Genomic DNA, 17,385 nt, shown 5'->3' on the forward strand with positions numbered 1-17,385 from the left:
ATCCTGTTTGTGTAGTGATTTGTTACTATATTGTTTCATTCATATGATATAATATAGATCTTAATGTTTTACTTGAGAATTTAGAAAATCTTTCATCTTTCTGACTTCATAAATGAAAATAAACTGATGTGTGGTAATAATGTAATGGTTGTATTATTTATATACAGTATACTTTATATATTTTTCTAGGCTGTTTGTCTGTCTTCTGCTAAAGGGAGTGGCTCCCAAAACAAAGAGATAATTCACTTGTTCCAATTTCACATATTATAACTTGTCAAAGCCCAATCCATGGATTATCAAATATACTCTGTCACAGTCCTTTCACCTGAAATCAATGTGAAAATGGCTGCTGGGATCTAGACTCAAATCTGATGTTGACTTTGTTAAAAAAATATTATCAATATGGGGTCACCAAGTTTCTTTCTTTAAGGTAGATGTTTAAAACGAACCTTGGTTTTGCAATATTAAAATCATCATCTTTACTAGTGGTTGGTTTTTGATTTTTTTATTTGAGAATAATAGCAAGTATAATTATTAATAATAAAAAAAAAAAAGACTATTTTTATTTTTAAAAGTTAAAAAAAACTACCTTTTTATTTGGACTTAAGTTAGCTCATGGAGAAAGACAAATAGAGTAATAAAGAATTTTACATGATGAAGATTTATAATAATAATATGGTTAATTTTCACAGTCTGTAATCAGTGTTGTCCTTCTTCTCTTCTAGTTTTTCCCATATGGTGATGCCTCTAAATTTGCCCAACATGCCTTCAGAACCTTTGATAAAAATGGAGATGGAACGATTGACTTCAGAGAGTTCATCTGTGCATTGTCTATCACATCAAGGGGGAGCTTTGAGCAAAAGCTGAACTGGGCATTCAACATGTATGATCTGGATGGTGATGGAAAAATTACAAGAGTTGAAATGTTGGAGATTATTGAGGTATGTCTGAGCAGGGATATAACTTTAATGGGAGATGTTAATCTAGGAATTTGTCAATTAAAATCTGGTAAAACACATGCAGTTTCAATTAATGAGTCCTGTCCCTAGCTTTAAAAAAATATCTTAGTTATATCATTACTATACCATTCACAATTTTTGATCTTAGTATAAAAATATTTCTGATACATTGTTGAGTGTCAAACTTTCAGCCCCACCATACAGCAATCACATAAGTGATTTACTCAGGAGGCCACCTTTAGCTCAAATACTTAGTTTATGTTTAGCTCAAAGAATAGCTAAATTTTGCTAAATCCAGAGTTCAGTAAGTAAACTCTTCAAACAACAAATAGGGTTGTGAGTTTTTTAATTATTATTGTGAAAATTGTAGCAGAAAAGTCTGCCTTTATTCAAAGTGCAATGACTAGTGTCTGCAGTTACAGCACATACCCGAGGTTAATAAGCTTTAAAATAGGTTTGATCTTTTGGTGAAATTTACTTTGTCTTACATGGTAATTGTGCCCTCTTAATTAACATGGAGAGTAAGCCACTAGCATATTCAAATGAAGTAAAATTTTATTATATAAGAGAAGAAAATAATAATAACAATAAAGTGAAGTCAAGCACAGAAAATAATGTCACCAAGCCTTTTTCATTGATAGGATTCTTCACACTTGCTTGGTTCCCCACTCTCTCCCACATATTTCTTCTGTCATCTGTGTTATAATTCTGTGTATGTGGATGCTTTTCATGAAAGAGCCTTTTATATCTCTTAATCAGTTTACTCCTGAGGTAAATTATTAATAATTTCAAAACTACCTTTACTACTTTGACTCTAGGCTGCCTCTTTGGAAATGGCCCTGTCACTTAAAATGCCGGGGCTGACCTTGAACTGCCATGAATTTACAGTAGCAAGACCCCAATAGATTGCATAGACCCACCAGAACTCCACAGTCAATAACAGTGCATATACACTGTTGTGCCTGTGCCCTGTCTGAAAAGCAGAACCTGCTCCTCTAAACAGAATTTACTCCCCTTCCATTCATAAACATCCCATGCTATAAAGGAAATGCAGCTCTGGGAGATTATATGCACACTATGAGACAACCACAGTGTACTAGCTGAGACTGACTCAAGACAAATTCTATGGACCACCATTTCTTGCCTTGATATTGCTGTTCTTTGTTTTTGTGCAGCTACTTCATTTTCCATAGTAGATACCCTGACTGTATATTTCATTTATGCCTGTGGGCAACGAACACCACATTAACAGCTATAAATAAAATAGTAGTTAACAACAGCAGTTTACAGAATATGAAAGTAAGGCACTGGTGTCATCATAAAATAATGTACAGTATTTAACATTCCTCATATTTCGGCTGTACTCATGTACATTATTGTGGAGTTTTGTTTTGCACTTGCTAATCAATAATATAAGTTCTGCTGTTTGTGGAGAACTGGAGATTTAAAGCAATTATGTTAAAATTAGTTTTTCGACAATTATTTTAAAAGGAAGAGTCAGATTTTATATTTCAAATAGAATAAAAGTATATATGTGGCATTCATAATTCAGCATCTGTTTTTATCGTAAATTAAAGATTAGTATGTATAATTGTTAAAAGAGTTTCTGTATACAATTTTGATTTAATCACCAAATATTCACCTGAAAACTCCAACACCTGGATAATGTATATGAGACAACTGCTCTCAGGGCTCATTGTTCAATCACTTAATAACTGGAAACCTTTCTACCATTTTCAGTTATTTCATCAAAAAAAAACATCATTTCCCAATTTTTATTATATTTATACACTCTCTGCCTATGTGAGATGTAAATGTAACACTAAAGGGACATTATGTGCGAATCCTTCAGCGGAAACATTATGAGTTAGTCAAACACGAGAGACTTGCCGGAAAATTGTGACTACCGCAGCTTCAAAGGTTTGCATTCATACATTTAAATGAATTTCCACAAGAAAACAGCAACAGCTCAAGCAACATGCATGGTGATGAAGCGTGGGAGTTTATGTACTGTGAAAATGACTAACATCAAAGTTAAAAAAAAGCAAGATCTGCTCCATAGGATGTTGTGGTGTTATGCAACACACATTTAGCAAAGAGCATTTCACAAATTCTCTCAGGGTTTTTCAGAACTGCTCTGACAAATGTGTCACAGTGCATTTCAAAATACAGGGACATCTGATCCATCTGAAGTATTGTGTTTTTGTAGGCAATATAAAATCATATATCTTTTGTAACTGAAGACTATACATTCTAATGGATTAGGTCATTTTATTCATTGTAGTAGGCTAACTGTGCAGCTGGTGAAACCTGATCCAGACTTTTTCCTGTCAAGTCCAGCAGAAGCTCAAAACTTTCATTGTGAAACTACACTAGTGGGTTTAAATATTATAATATATTGTATGCAGTGTGCTATGTTTCACTAGGAAAAGTGATATAAAACCTTGACATCTTTTATCTCATCTTTAAACAATAACTATTCTACATAAAACATAGCATAACTTCTTAATCTAACTGTGGGTTGTGGGTCCATGGCAGATCATGGCAGCACTGGTCACAAGCAGAAAACAGCTACGGAAGGGATACAAGTCCCTTGCTGGGCCTATTCACACATGCATAAACCCACACTCACAAACACATAGAGATACCCATGTATTGGCTAGTTTGCCTTTTAATCCAACTTGCACATCATTTGGGATGTGGGAAGAGAACCAGAGTACCCCCAGGAAAAATCATTCAGTCACAGGGAATACATGCAAACTCCATACAGGCAACAACCCAAGTGTGGGATTTGATTGAGATTATTTAATTTGTGAATCAGTAGCATGGCACACTGTGCCAGTATATGATAAGCAATATTATAAATATACTTACTGTAGTATGTTTGTACACTCTGACAAATATATAGTAGTACCAAGTACAGTGGTTCAATTTGCATGTTAACTTGTTAACTTGTGTACAGAACAGGTGATCATAACAAAAGAACTTATAATCAGACCAGATGGGACTACATGTGGGAGATGTTAGTGTTGTTTAAAACTTTCATGACTGCTGATAAAAGCGGCTCAATGTCGTAGTATTGAGCTATGATGGAAGCTGAATAGTGTCCTGTGCTAAAATACTTTCAACCAACCATTGAACAGTTGCTTCTCCAGAGAAGCAATTTGCCATAGAAAGTATGAGAAAAATTAATTGTAGTTATATGATGATTCATAAAATGCTCATTTTGGAGACAAGGAAGTAAGCTGGAATCATTTCAGTGTTTGTGGGATGTCACAGTTGTGTAGAATGTAACTATCTCATTTTTTTATTATTTTATTAATTTTAATTAAAAGCAAATACCAATCCATACAATCAAATCAAAATTACCAAAAAAAAATTCATCTACCACCCAAAAGAAAGATAGGAGAGCCAGCCAACAAAGCAAATCTCTGAAGCAGCAAGGAAGGAAGAGTATCCTTTGTTGTGATATAGAAGCTTATTATAAAATGTTATTGATTAGATCCTGTCATATTTTTAAAAAGTTTTGAAAAGATCCTTTGAGTGAGAATCAGATTTGTTCCAATTTTAAATAGTATAGGCAATCAGTTTACCCACTGACTTAAAAGTGTTAGGTTGGGATTCTTCCAGTTGAACAAGGTAAGTCTACGTGCTAGTAGTGAGGTAAAGCCAATTACAAATTATTTGTCCTTCTCCACTTTAAGCCTCTCTGGGAGTACACCAAGCACAGCTGGTAATGGATTAGGAGTGATTTGTGACACCAAGGCGATCTGATAGGCATTCAAAGATTTTTGTCTAAAACAGCGTTAATTTGGTGGATGTACAAATAAATTGAGGCTCATTAAAGCTGTAGCTAGATTGCAACCTTCATAAGTTGAACCATGCCCTGGAAACATTTTGGATAGTTTCAATCAAGATAAATATGCTCAATAGAAGTTTTTCAGGTTATTTAATTTAGTGATTTGCATATATAGAGTTGGGTAGTGCTGTCGCCTTGCAGCTAGGAGACCTGGGTTTGCTGCCTGGGTCCTCCCTGTGTGGAGTTTGCATGTTCTCCCCATGTCTTCTCCCCATGTCTGCGTGGGTTTCCTCCAGGTACTCCGGTTTCCTTCCACAGTCCAAAGACAGCTGCATTGGCGATTCTAAATTGTCCCTAGTGTGTACTTGGTGTGTGGGTGTGTATGTGCCCTACGGTGGGCTAGCGCCCTGCCTGGGGTTTGTTTCCTGCCTTGTGCCCTGTGTTGGCTGAGATTGGTTCCAGCAGACCCCCGTGACCCTGTAGTTAGGATATTAGCGGGTTGGATAATGGGTGGATGGATATATAGTGTTAAAGTGTATTGTGTGCATGGCTGCCTTCCACTCCTTTACTGAAATGTTAAGTCAGAGATCCTTTCCCCATTGTTTCCCCCTTTGAAAAGAAGGAACTTTAAGTTGTTTTTAAAATTGTGGAGATACTATCTGAGTCTTCAAGACTGATCAGTATTTCTTCTGGAATAGAAAATAGCAAACTTTCTAGCTTGAAAGTAGTGGAAAAATTGTGTTGATGAGAAGTTAAATTTGAAGCTTGATTGCTCATAGGATGCAGAAACATTACCAATGTACTGTACAAGTCTCTAAATGTTTTAATCCCGTACATTTTCTCATTTTACAATGGAACTAGGCACACATCTCCTTGATATATTACTACATAATCATGCTATCACTAACAGGCAGAGTGACTGGCATAAGTGAAAATGGCATCACACATATCCCTGCACAATTCTGACAGTGTGCTGTTCAAGAATGTGTTGTCTAAGTGTGCACGTGGGAGTCATCTCTGAGAAGACCATAAAAGATGATGGTTTGTGTGTAATCTACACACAGTCAGGTATGTTAAGGATATATAGTAGAACATTTGAAAAAGTTGCCATAAATGGATTTATTATGACATGGTTCAAGGCATTACTCAGCAATTATCTACAGGTCTCAAAGACCCTTCTTGATGGGTTTGAGATATTTCCTGCAACTACTGTATAATCACCATCAGCTTCTCATTGTAGTATTCATACATCCACGATGTGCTGGGATATATCAGGGTGATCACCTTGCCTCATGAAGACCAATAATTGACCCTCACTTAAATATCAAATATCAAATATTAAATAAGTAATAAAGGTAATATTATTGCCACAGGTACAGATTGATTTTTTATGCAAATTAGAAAACCGCTTCTGCATTTAGCTTGTTTTTTTTTGCATCACAAATGTATCATTCAAATTCTGATTGATTTATAACAAACAGAAACTACTAGAAGGTCATCAACTTTATGTGTGCAGTATGATTTTTTAATACTGTATTAGTGCATATTGAAATAATTTTTAAGTGAAAATGTATTTGTAAAACAAATTTCATAGCCTGCTTATCTTGACATGGTTATGAAGCAGTAACCTATCCCAGCAAAAAGTAATACAATAAAGGGTCATAGGTCTCTCTTGTTATTTTTATGTTAAACGTCATAAGCAATGGACTGATGCCTATGCATCAGGCCTAGGGTCAGGTACCAGCCATGAACAAGGCACTAATCAATCACAAGGATCATTCACACTCAGCCACTCACTAGCAAAATAAGAGTTGCTAATTAATCCAAAGAATAAGCTACACAGACATGAGCAAAACATATAAACTTCACACAGACAGTGACGGCCTGTGATTTAAATCCCGTTTTCTGCAGATGTGATATTAATTAGTTGAGTTTGATAAATGGACAAATGGATTTTTATAAGCTTAAAAAGGTTGGTAGTAGGATTTGTGATATGATAGAGAAAAGCCATTGACAGTGATGACTTCTGTAAGCCGTAAGCCTTGACAAAACATAAAAAATGTGTTCTTATTAAAGTATAAATTACCAGATAATAAGATAAAAATGAAAAAGATGTATATCTAATTAATCATGAGAAACAAATTGATTTAATGCCTAAAATGTAATTTAACAGGGAAATTATACTTTTACAAATCCAAAATAGTCTTAAAAGTGTATCAATATTGAAAATAACTGTTTGGATTTTCCTTGTTTTGAATTATTAACTACAGTACGTTATTTATAATGTGACAAGGATAACACCGTTTAGAATTTAATAGCATAATTTTAAATGGGAATCACTTTTTCATAAGTTTTAAGCACAGCAGAAACAGTCCAGCACATATTGAAATATTAATTTGAGATTATTATTTATAAGGTGGTTTGTACTCATTTTAATACCTTTATAAAATAAACAAAAGTTTACTAAGAAGAGTTAGAATCCCAGATGATATTCATTTAATTAAGGGTTGCAAATAAAAATGCAAGGTAAAGGAGAATGGAAGGATCAATCAATGTCTGTTGAAAAGTAGTGCCCCAAGTTCCACTAAAATGTCATCTCAAGTATTCTCCAGTCCAGTGCCACCTTGCTTCTGAGCTGATAGTGGTTTTATATTGTGAGGAACTGAAGCTGTTTACCATGAAAATTATGCCAACGCCTGAGAATGGGAATGTAACTGTTAGTTCACAGTCAGTCAAAGTCTTCCTCTGATGTTCATTCATAGTATCTTTCATAAGGTTGTTCTCAGTCTAACATGTCTAACACTGTTCATTCCAAGGAAAGAGTAAAGGTTAAGAAGCTCGTGTTTTATGCAGGATTTACCGGACAGGTGTCTGATATTATTAGATAGTAAGAGAAAGGAAAAAGACTGAGAGCTCAACAAAATTTAAATATAGTTGTTACTTTTACTTTTCTAAGTAGAGTTAATAAGGTTAAAAATTATTAAGCACAAAAGTTCTTTCATAATTTGCCAATCAATTAGTCACACTAAGCAAATAATAAAAAAGAAACGGAATAAACTAAGGAACTACATTTTAAGATGAATAAAAAAATATATAAAAACAATTGAAATAAACTAAACTAGCAAACTTAGAAAACTTAATACAGGACAGAATCAAATACTGAATCTTATTACCAAACAAAAATTTACTCCAAAAAAGAGCCAGGGATCTGCAGCTCCCAGAAAATGCAAAACCCTTAAATCAAAACAAAAAATATACTTTAAACTAAACTTAAACTTTGACAAAAATGTGCCTTAAAATCACACAAAAAAGACCAGCCCAGAGGAAGCAGAGGGACGTTTCACAATCATGGCATAAAAGGCTGCATGTGTTCTTCGTTTCATTCAGGGTGAGCTTCAATACTGCCAGGAGAACCCTAATTTTACACCTTTTGCTCCTCCGTGCATCTAGTTGTTCACCAAAATATGACCAGCTCTAAGGTGTTTTTATTCTCTTCTAACTGACTAATAAGCCTGTTCGTCTAAATAGCTATTTATACAGTTCATCTTTGCCTTTGAAGTTTCTCTGTTCTCAACTCAAAATGTGGCTATATGGTCCCACCAATCAAGTATAAATTTGAAATGACCTGTACAAAATCTATACAGTGTGTGTGTATGAATATTTAGTAAACACAACATATTATTTTTAAGTAGAATGTACATAACATATATAGGTGGAGTAACTTGAGATAAAAAAAAATTATTTAAAACCAAAAATGTGTTTTTTGAGTAAGTTGTAATTACAGAAGAAACTGTAGTAAACTCCACTCAAAATAGTTGAGGTAAAGACCAATTGGCAAATAAAACGTAATTATAAATTTGAGCATGAAATTATATTTATACATACATTTCATTTTTTCCTGCTAATTACCTGTTTTGAATTGCAATAACCATTAACAAAGTCAAGTCACTAGGAAAAGCAAAAATTTATCTAAGTCAGTAATGTTTTACGATCTTGCGATCATGTGTATAGGATGTTCAAGAATGGGTGGCATGCTGGTAGTAAAGAGACCAAGGGTTTGTGTCTGGGTGCTCCAGTTTTCTCCCACAATCCAATGACATCCAGGTTAGCCTTTCATCCTGTGGTTGCTGGGTTAGGCTCCCATGACCCTGCTCAGGATGAAGCAGGCTAAGAAAATGGTATGGTATGTTCAAAAGTAAGGAGCTCCAGTGAACTAATATTAGCTACTGGGTTGGAAAATAAAAAAAACAAAATTGTGTACATAACTATTCAGTTAACTTATATAGTACTTCTACAACAACAACATTTATTTATATAGCACATTTTCATACAAACAGTAGCTCAAAGTGCTTCTGATACATCCAGTTAACCCTTGACACTATAACTGAGGCCCATTGTCTTATGAAATTTCCCAAGTAAAGCTGGGTAACACAGCTATTACTGCAATAGCTGTATGCTGTATTGAAAGGAAAGTTACAAATAAAAAAGGTTCATGTGCACACGTTTGTGTGTATACCTAATTAATTTAACTTTAATTAATTGTGGCACTGTGGTGCAACATCTAGCATTACTACTACACTAAGCTGCAGATTTTGATATTAGAACATGACTTTCAATCCACATTGAAGATAACAGTACCTTTCAGCCTCTCTAATCTGTCTCTGCCAGACAGTGTATGTGTGAAATTTGGTTGCTTTTACTACTGTTTACATGAACATTTAATTTACGGAATTGGGTAATTCACATAGATTAAGGTGGAAACTTATTATGCACCGTAGCTTGTATCTAGCAAGATTCTTAGTGTTTGCTTTTCATGCACGGTATCTACAGTAGAACTGTATTAAGCAATCAACGTATACTCCAGCAGGGGAATAGGTGTTTGAAATTTGCCACACACAAGCTATGGACAATGGTTAACATTAATACCTTAAGGTTGTTAAGTCAATTATGTAATTTAGCATTTCTTCCTGGCCAAACAGAACTAACAGCAGGACTGAGTAACTGTCATATCCTCTGAGTAACTGATGACTTTCAAGGCTATGGGCAGTGTTTTATTTGTAAATAAAAAAATGGTGATATACATATGCTGCATTTGGATCAGGTTTAAGGTGTATAGGTATACAGATGCTGAAAGTCCTAGCGCTGAATATTTTGTTTATTTGGTGAAACAAAGTTTAAAATTTGAAACTGACAAATCATCAAGTGTACTATACTTCATAATATTGTACTTTCTTGACAGTTTAAAATTACCACCACAGAATTTCCAAAATTAAAGAATATCAAACGCAAGTTAATAACAAGCTTTACATTCTACAAAAAACCTGTTATGTAGTCCCGCAAAGAAATTAATGCTTAATCCTTAATTTGATTGAGTTTTAAAGAAAATTACAAACTTTTTGCATGTTTTCTTCAAATGCAGTCTTCCTACTTGGCAACTAAAGAAAATCTGATTAGTAATTGCACATATGTACGTGATTGCTACCTGTGAGGATGCATCACCATTACACCAACATTAGGTTTGTTAAGCACAAAAGTACATGTAAAAGAACAATGAGAAGCTATTTATCACAATCTACAATCAGCAAAAAAGGCTACAAATCAACTTTTCTGTTCATCCTTTTGCTGATCCACTAGGTTTACACGAAGTGATAAACTAGCCATAATGTTTCCTGAGTTACTGATCTTTAAAATGTTTATGACAGAAAGTGTCTTATACTTGTACTTATTGAAGTACAAATGATTTGAATCACAGAAGCAGAAGGGAATAATCTATCACCAACATTGTGTCATTTGACAAATTACTGCAAGATGAATGCACAAAATCAAGCTGTGCGTTTTGTGATAGTTAACCTGAAAAAATATAAGCTGGTCTGATGATGCACTGAAGTATATATCATGGCGCAAAAATGGTCATTATTGTGAGACTCTGTGCAATAAATGTCAAAGCCCAATGAAAAATAAATATGAAGAGTAGGTTTCTGCAATAGGAAATAATCTTTTGTCTACATTAACTTAAAAGAAGTTCTTTTAACTTTGCTTTCATTCTTCACAGCCTCTCATTTTATTATTGCTTCTCACTGACCCTCACCCTGACCTTACTTTGTACATTTGGGATGTTTTTTTCCCCAGGCATCATTTAGCAGATGGACCAGCTTGCTGCATTTTTATGTTCACAGCAAGCTCATAACGCAAGATTGCTTGCACAGCCTGCCCTTCCACCCACCAAGAGGCAAGCTCATAGCTATATGCCTTATTATAATATCTCATCTGCAACCCGCCCCCAATAGCTGGAAGCTAACTTGTGGCTTCTGTCCTTATCAGAGATTATGTGCATACACTGTCACTCCAAAACCAATTCTATAAATTTATTGTATAAAAAAAAAATACAAACACAAGTGGCTATATCAGGTCTTAGAACAAATTGCTGGCGGCTTCTCTGGCTGATTAGTAACAGTGGCGGCTGTGCTGCTATTTGTGCCAAATTCCCTTTGAGTTATTAAGTGAGTGCTGCACTTCTTTTGACATTTCCTTGATTTTTGGCATAGCATGTATTTGACCTCTTGGTAGCTTGTATGATTCCCAGTTTTGTTCCTTCTGGTACTTTTTGTTTTTGCATAACAGCTAATATTCACCATAGTAATATTCACCATTCACCATTTCCTAAGCATTTCATGAGTCCCGTCTTGTCGGAGACCAGTGTGGTTCTCTAAATGGATGCAATTAGTTTAACTTATTGTTACCACTTCCCCTCCCCACAAAGGCAAATAGGCAGTAAGTATTCTATCTCCCACGCCCATCTATCTTTCCCATTCTAATGTGGACCACACTCACAGTAACATAGTTATGTAATACTGCTTGTTAGTACAATTAAGAAAAGTGTCTAACACCTCTGTCACACTGTAGTTCTTTTGGCCTGTCTCCAGGAGACAAGTGCTAGTTCACATGGGCCATTGCATGAGAACAAACCAGTATAACCTCTGCAATAACACTGCTCTTACTTTTAACAACCTACCACCCACACAAAATTTTTGGTAACACTTTAGTTTAGGTCCTGCAGAAATGCATTTATTACTCATTTACTCTTCTGTAACAAAACCTTAAAAAGGCTTGTTTTAGTTCAATTAACACCAGTAGATAGATATTTCGTCTCTGTGAAGTGCGGCCTATTGACATGATGGTATTATGACTTGCTAATATGAAGGATTATCAGTTTTTATACTAAATATTTAATATCTAGAGAAATGTGACTCAGTTAAGCCACCACAGAGTACTACACGATTAATTTGTGTTAGTAGGTTGCGTTGCAGAGCTGAATAAACACTTCACTGATGCTTTGTAAGAGAATGTTAAGGCCTTGTTACATATTAATAAATAAGTAATAGACACATTTTCGCAGAAGCTAAACCAAAGTGTTACCAGAATTTTTAACTGCTTTCACTAAGTACTTCACATTTTCAAAGATATGCACATTAAGATGACTGGAGGCTGTAAATTAAAACTTTTCAATATCTAGCTCTTTGAATATTTGTTTTCTTTAATGCAGTATCAACAGACCTGTTTTATTTGGTCAGCACATAATAAAATATAGTGACTCCCTCAATCGGTCAATAAAGTTGTGTATATTCCCTTATATTTTATAATACACAAACTTTTACTTTAAATTACAAAATGTAAGATCTGTACAAACCCATGAAAGGAGTGGCTGATTCAGTGTATAGTCAGATAGTCTGACCTGGATTCTATTCATAGTTCAGTTAATTAATGGCTCTCTTAGATAAACATGTCTTTAATAAAAACATCATTCAGTTCATTGAAAGCATTTTTATGAGGTACGAGGAAAAAATTACTTTTGGAAAAAGTTTAATGAAACAGAAATAGCAGTTTCATAACATAGTCAAGCTACGTACATATTGCTCCCATAGTTTAATTTAAGATGTGCTGCTATAAGCTTTTAATGACACAAAACATAGATGGTTACTAAGCGATACCTACAAAATAACGGTTATACTGTATGTATAAATTATTCCTTTGAATGCCAGCAGCATTGAATGGCACTTAACTTTTTTATTCTTTAAGTCATAACTAGTGTATAATCAGCAAAAATATATACTTTTTCACAAAAAAGTTAATAAGGTAAACATGTACACATACACACTATATTATATATATATTGTAATTGTGTAAAAATAAGGAAATAGAATATCATTAAACGTTCAGTACCAGCCAGGTACCCCCTTTAATAAGTGATGTCAAAACAAAATGAAAAAAAAAAAAACCAATAACAAGAGTACTTGGTCCTTGTGAAACTAGCAACAAAAGGCTTCTCTGTCGCAGTATTCTTAACACTAAGCAAGCATGATCCAAATGGGCGCTGACTTCCAGTGCCTTCACGGTTTAAATAGGACCTCCAAAGTAACATTACAGTAAGTCTCAGGGCACGTCCTCTGGTCCGCCGAGAGTTGGAAGAGGTGATTGGCAATCGCTTTCACCCCCCGCCCTCTGGTCAGCTGTTTTTCCTTGATTGAATCGTTTAGACACTCGAAATGCTTGCATGTGACAATTTTTGTACTCTTACATTGGCACATACATACATACATACATGCTCAAATCTGCTTTATTCAGTTCAGATCACAGGTAGCCATAGCCCACAGCAGCAGAACTGGGGTCAAGGTAGTAAACAACCCTGATTAGGGGAGCATTGATTTACAAGGAACACATTAAAAAAAAAAAAAAACAAGTAAACCCTAATTTAAATATTTCAGTTAATGAAATATCTCAAGGCAAAGCTTATAATACAATATTTTATCAAGTAATATCTATATTGCAATAAGACTAGTAGAAAAAGATTTGCTTAATTATAAAGTGTTTGAATCTTGACCATCAGCGTAGTTATAGTTAGTTGTATAGCAGTAGCGAACCTTTGTTTATTGGTGAGCATTTTGTGCAGTAGCTCATTACAGACACAAAATCCCCCAAGATCCCCCTGCTCCAAAGCTGAAGTGACATGATAACCTTATTTTATAGTAACTGAGAAGTAGATTGGAGGACACAACTCTCAAAATTTGGTATCAAAGGAGGAGTGCTTTATACAAATTAAAATGTGTTACATAAAAGACATGTTTCATTATTGGAATTGTGTATTTTTGTTCTTAAACTAGATAACAAAGGTATTCAAAAAATTAATAACCTACCAACGTAATTTTGTTTCTGTAAAAGTGTCGAAAAATAGCCTGAGTGTATGACACGACTGCCCATCAGTCAATTCTGTAGTGGAGCTGCGAAAGGCATCAGTATGGGACACATGAAGTAAGAAATCAATGCAGCCTAACCGAGCAACCATTAAGAGAATAACAAAAAGAGAAGGGGGACTCAGCAGCATATACTGCACTTTATAAAGAACACACCATTATTTTCATCAAGAGTCCTCAGTGAACCTTTCTCTTGAATGCTGCAGATTTTTACATTTGAATACTACATACAGCACATGCATTCTGAATTTTCACAGCCTGTCAACAAACTTGTTTTTGAATTGTAAACAAACCCCAGCATTTCAGATGTTTAAATTAGCCGCAAATTTATTTGTCAACACAAATTAATATATGCATTGAAAAATTTTTTATGTTGATTACCATTGTTTTTTTTATCTTTTTCTATATTTAGGCTATTTACAAAATGGTGGGCACTGTCATTATGATGAAGATGAATGAGGACGGTCTCACGCCTGAGCAAAGGGTAGACAAGATTTTCAGCAAGATGGATAAGAACAACGATGACCAGATAACACTGGATGAGTTCAAAGAAGCTGCGAAGAGCGACCCCTCCATTGTACTACTCCTCCAGTGTGACATTCAGAAATGAGCTGGAATCAGTTCATAAAGGACTGCACAGAAGTTAAATGTTCCATTCAGTTTGCAGCTATCCAACGACACGAAAATAAACAGCATAAAAAATACAAAAAAATATTGCTTGGACTACCTTTAAATGGACTCGCTTCTTGTGTTTGAAACACTTGTGTGCATGAGAATGTTATTTGCTAAAGAATTTTAAAATATATATATATAATATATAAAATATATTATTAAAAAAAAAAACAACTGCCAAATGTGAAGTGTGCAAAGTCATTATCATCGAACCCTAACCCCTCAGAAGCTTGTGCATCAGTAATGTGCTGCGTTGAAATATGCTATTTAGTGTTCATGTTTACTGATGCTAGCTGTGTGTTTCATATACAGAGTAATATTAATGATCCTCAATTCCCATGGTAACATTACCGTTTCTAATAAACCGTTTTTCCATTCTTCTCTCAATTAGAATTGGACAAAGAGATGGATTCTTACATTCATCAGCCTGCTATTCTCAAATGTGCTTGTACTGTTTGTGAATATAAATGTAGTTTATTTGCATGCCTTTAGGTTCTGCCTTAATTCATTTCTCATTTCCATTCTGTAAATTAAAGAAAGACAAAGCCTTATCAATAAACATACATTTCAATAATTAACAAAAAAGAAACAAAACAACTTGCAGGTCCACTATTAAAAATAAAATAAAGAAAACTACACAGTATTTAGTGTTTGGGATGCTAGGAGTAATTTGTTCAAATATCATACAGTGGGAGCATGTTTCTTTATTTAAAGAAGAAGAAAAAAAAAGAAAAGTTGTTTGTATTGCTAATTTATTCTCTTCATTCATGAGCACATCCTCCCCTTTCATTTTTATTATTCTTTTTTAATTTCCAAGGCAGTGATTTGGCTATTGACAGAGAGATTAAACTAAACCTGGGCATCTTTCATGCAACACATAGCCTTTTTCTGTCTCGTGACTGGAAACCCCAGTTTATGGGTGGAAATTCTTTTTATTGGGCCTCCAGAGCATTACTCAGTTAAAATAAGTCTGTACTTTGAATCTAATATTCTGAAATACATGATCTGAATAATTTTGTGGTGATTGATATATTTATTATTAGAACAATATGTCACCTACCTCTTTCTTTTGAATAAAAAAAAAATAATAATCGTCAGTGTATTGCATTCTATAAATATTGAAATAAATGCCATTTCACATCCACCTTTCCCCTATAAGCATTAACAATATTTTTACAAGTTTTGTGCCAAAGGATGATAAAGCATTGTATACAATAAAGTACATGTGGACTTCTTTCTTGCTTTTCTCTCTCTATATATATATTTTGCTTTCTGTCTCGTTTCAGTGTCCAACATGTTATACGAGAAAAACTTCGAAATGCAATTCTTTTGTCCCCATTTGTAAAATCCAATCATTTCCAGTACGCCATTGTTTGTTGCTCTCTCCCCTAAGCCAGTTCAGGAGCATTGCCGTTCTCCTCTTTACAGTATTTTTTTAAAAGCCCTTTACCAGCCCATTTAAAGGGAGCCGAGTCACCTTTCACTGAAGATGCAGTCTTACGAATGATAGCTAAATCCGTTTTGCACCATTCATTTGTATCACAGCAATACGATTTGTCACTTTAAAACAATAATGGAATGCATTTCTACAGTTTTGTGTATAGTTTAAAAATGAAAAAGGCATTTATAGCAATCCAGTCTATTGTGCTACCAGTTTCTTCAAATCCTTCTAAGGGGCGGCACACCTTATGAACCCCTTCCTCGCCAGAACAGGGGATGAAAAAGTGTTTGTTGGTTTTGTGGTCTGTGTTGGTGTTGGTTTAGTCGACTGCATCAGTAAGAATGATTTGAAGACAAGGTTTAGTGCGGAATGGGCAGGAGCATTAGGGGATGATATCTATCGTGCTTTACCTGAGTAGGTGTAAGAGGTGCTAACAGAAATACACAAGACTAGCCCAGAGAGACACAAATAGAAAGAATTAACTTGACAAGGAGGTGGTTTGATAGAAACAAAAAAGGGTGAAATCAGTGGGACCCATTCAAATCTCATCCCCCCTCATGGGCACCAAACTCTTGCCTTTGGTTTCTTTTTCAAAGTCTGGCCTCTTTAAAGGATGACTACTTGACACTGATATCTAAATATCTATGCCTAGTGACAATTTCTGTTCAATATGACAATGTATTGTAATGAAAAATCTAATTCTGACACATGTAAAGTGTAAAGGATTTTTTTTTTTACATGTAGCATGTGATGTCTCCCTTAATGACATGGCTGCACTATACCTTGTGTTGTGAATCAAAATAATAAACATCTATGGGCTGTTTTCTGAATTTGTGCCTCAGTTATTGAATGTACTGTAAATATTTTAGCAGCATCACAACTGAAGACATGGAGCTTGCCTGCATTAAGACTGGGAGGCATGTTAGCACCTCTGCCTCACAGCTCCAGATCTTAGACTGGTGACACGTGGAATGAAGTTTACACGCTCACCCTGTGGATTTTCTCAGTTTTTGGTTAATTTCTAACTCTTAACTGACTCTGGAGAGGGTGCAGAGATATGTGTCTGACAGTGCCCCACAAAGACTAACGTCCCATCCAGAGCTTGTTCTCCAGGTACTTCAGTCTGCACCTACAAATATGCTGTTTGCTTATTATGTTTGGGATTGGCCTCTTCTGTCTCTGCAGAAGAAAGTGTGTTTGAAAAAGAACAAGTGACAAAGCAAAATTACAAAGAAAAGGTCACATCGCTTTAAAAAGACCTGCAAC

At 34.8% G+C, this 17,385-nt stretch overlaps 1 protein-coding gene across 1 annotated transcript in view; it reads left to right on the forward strand.

Annotated features, from left to right (window-relative positions):
* vsnl1b (visinin-like 1b) overlaps window positions 1–16,949 on the forward strand; it is a 212,268-nt gene extending 195,319 nt beyond the window's left edge. Inside the window, exons 3-4 of the mRNA XM_039748935.1 lie at window positions 726–941; window positions 14,419–16,949. Coding sequence (XP_039604869.1) covers window positions 726–941; window positions 14,419–14,616 — 414 coding nt within the window. The 3' untranslated portion in view covers window positions 14,617–16,949. The remainder of the gene's footprint in view (window positions 1–725; window positions 942–14,418) is intronic.
* The last annotated feature ends 436 nt before the right edge of the window (window positions 16,950–17,385 follow it).

The sequence above is a fragment of the Polypterus senegalus genome, chromosome 3, assembly GCF_016835505.1.
Source record: "Polypterus senegalus isolate Bchr_013 chromosome 3, ASM1683550v1, whole genome shotgun sequence".
Classification (NCBI taxonomy): domain Eukaryota; kingdom Metazoa; phylum Chordata; class Cladistia; order Polypteriformes; family Polypteridae; genus Polypterus; species Polypterus senegalus.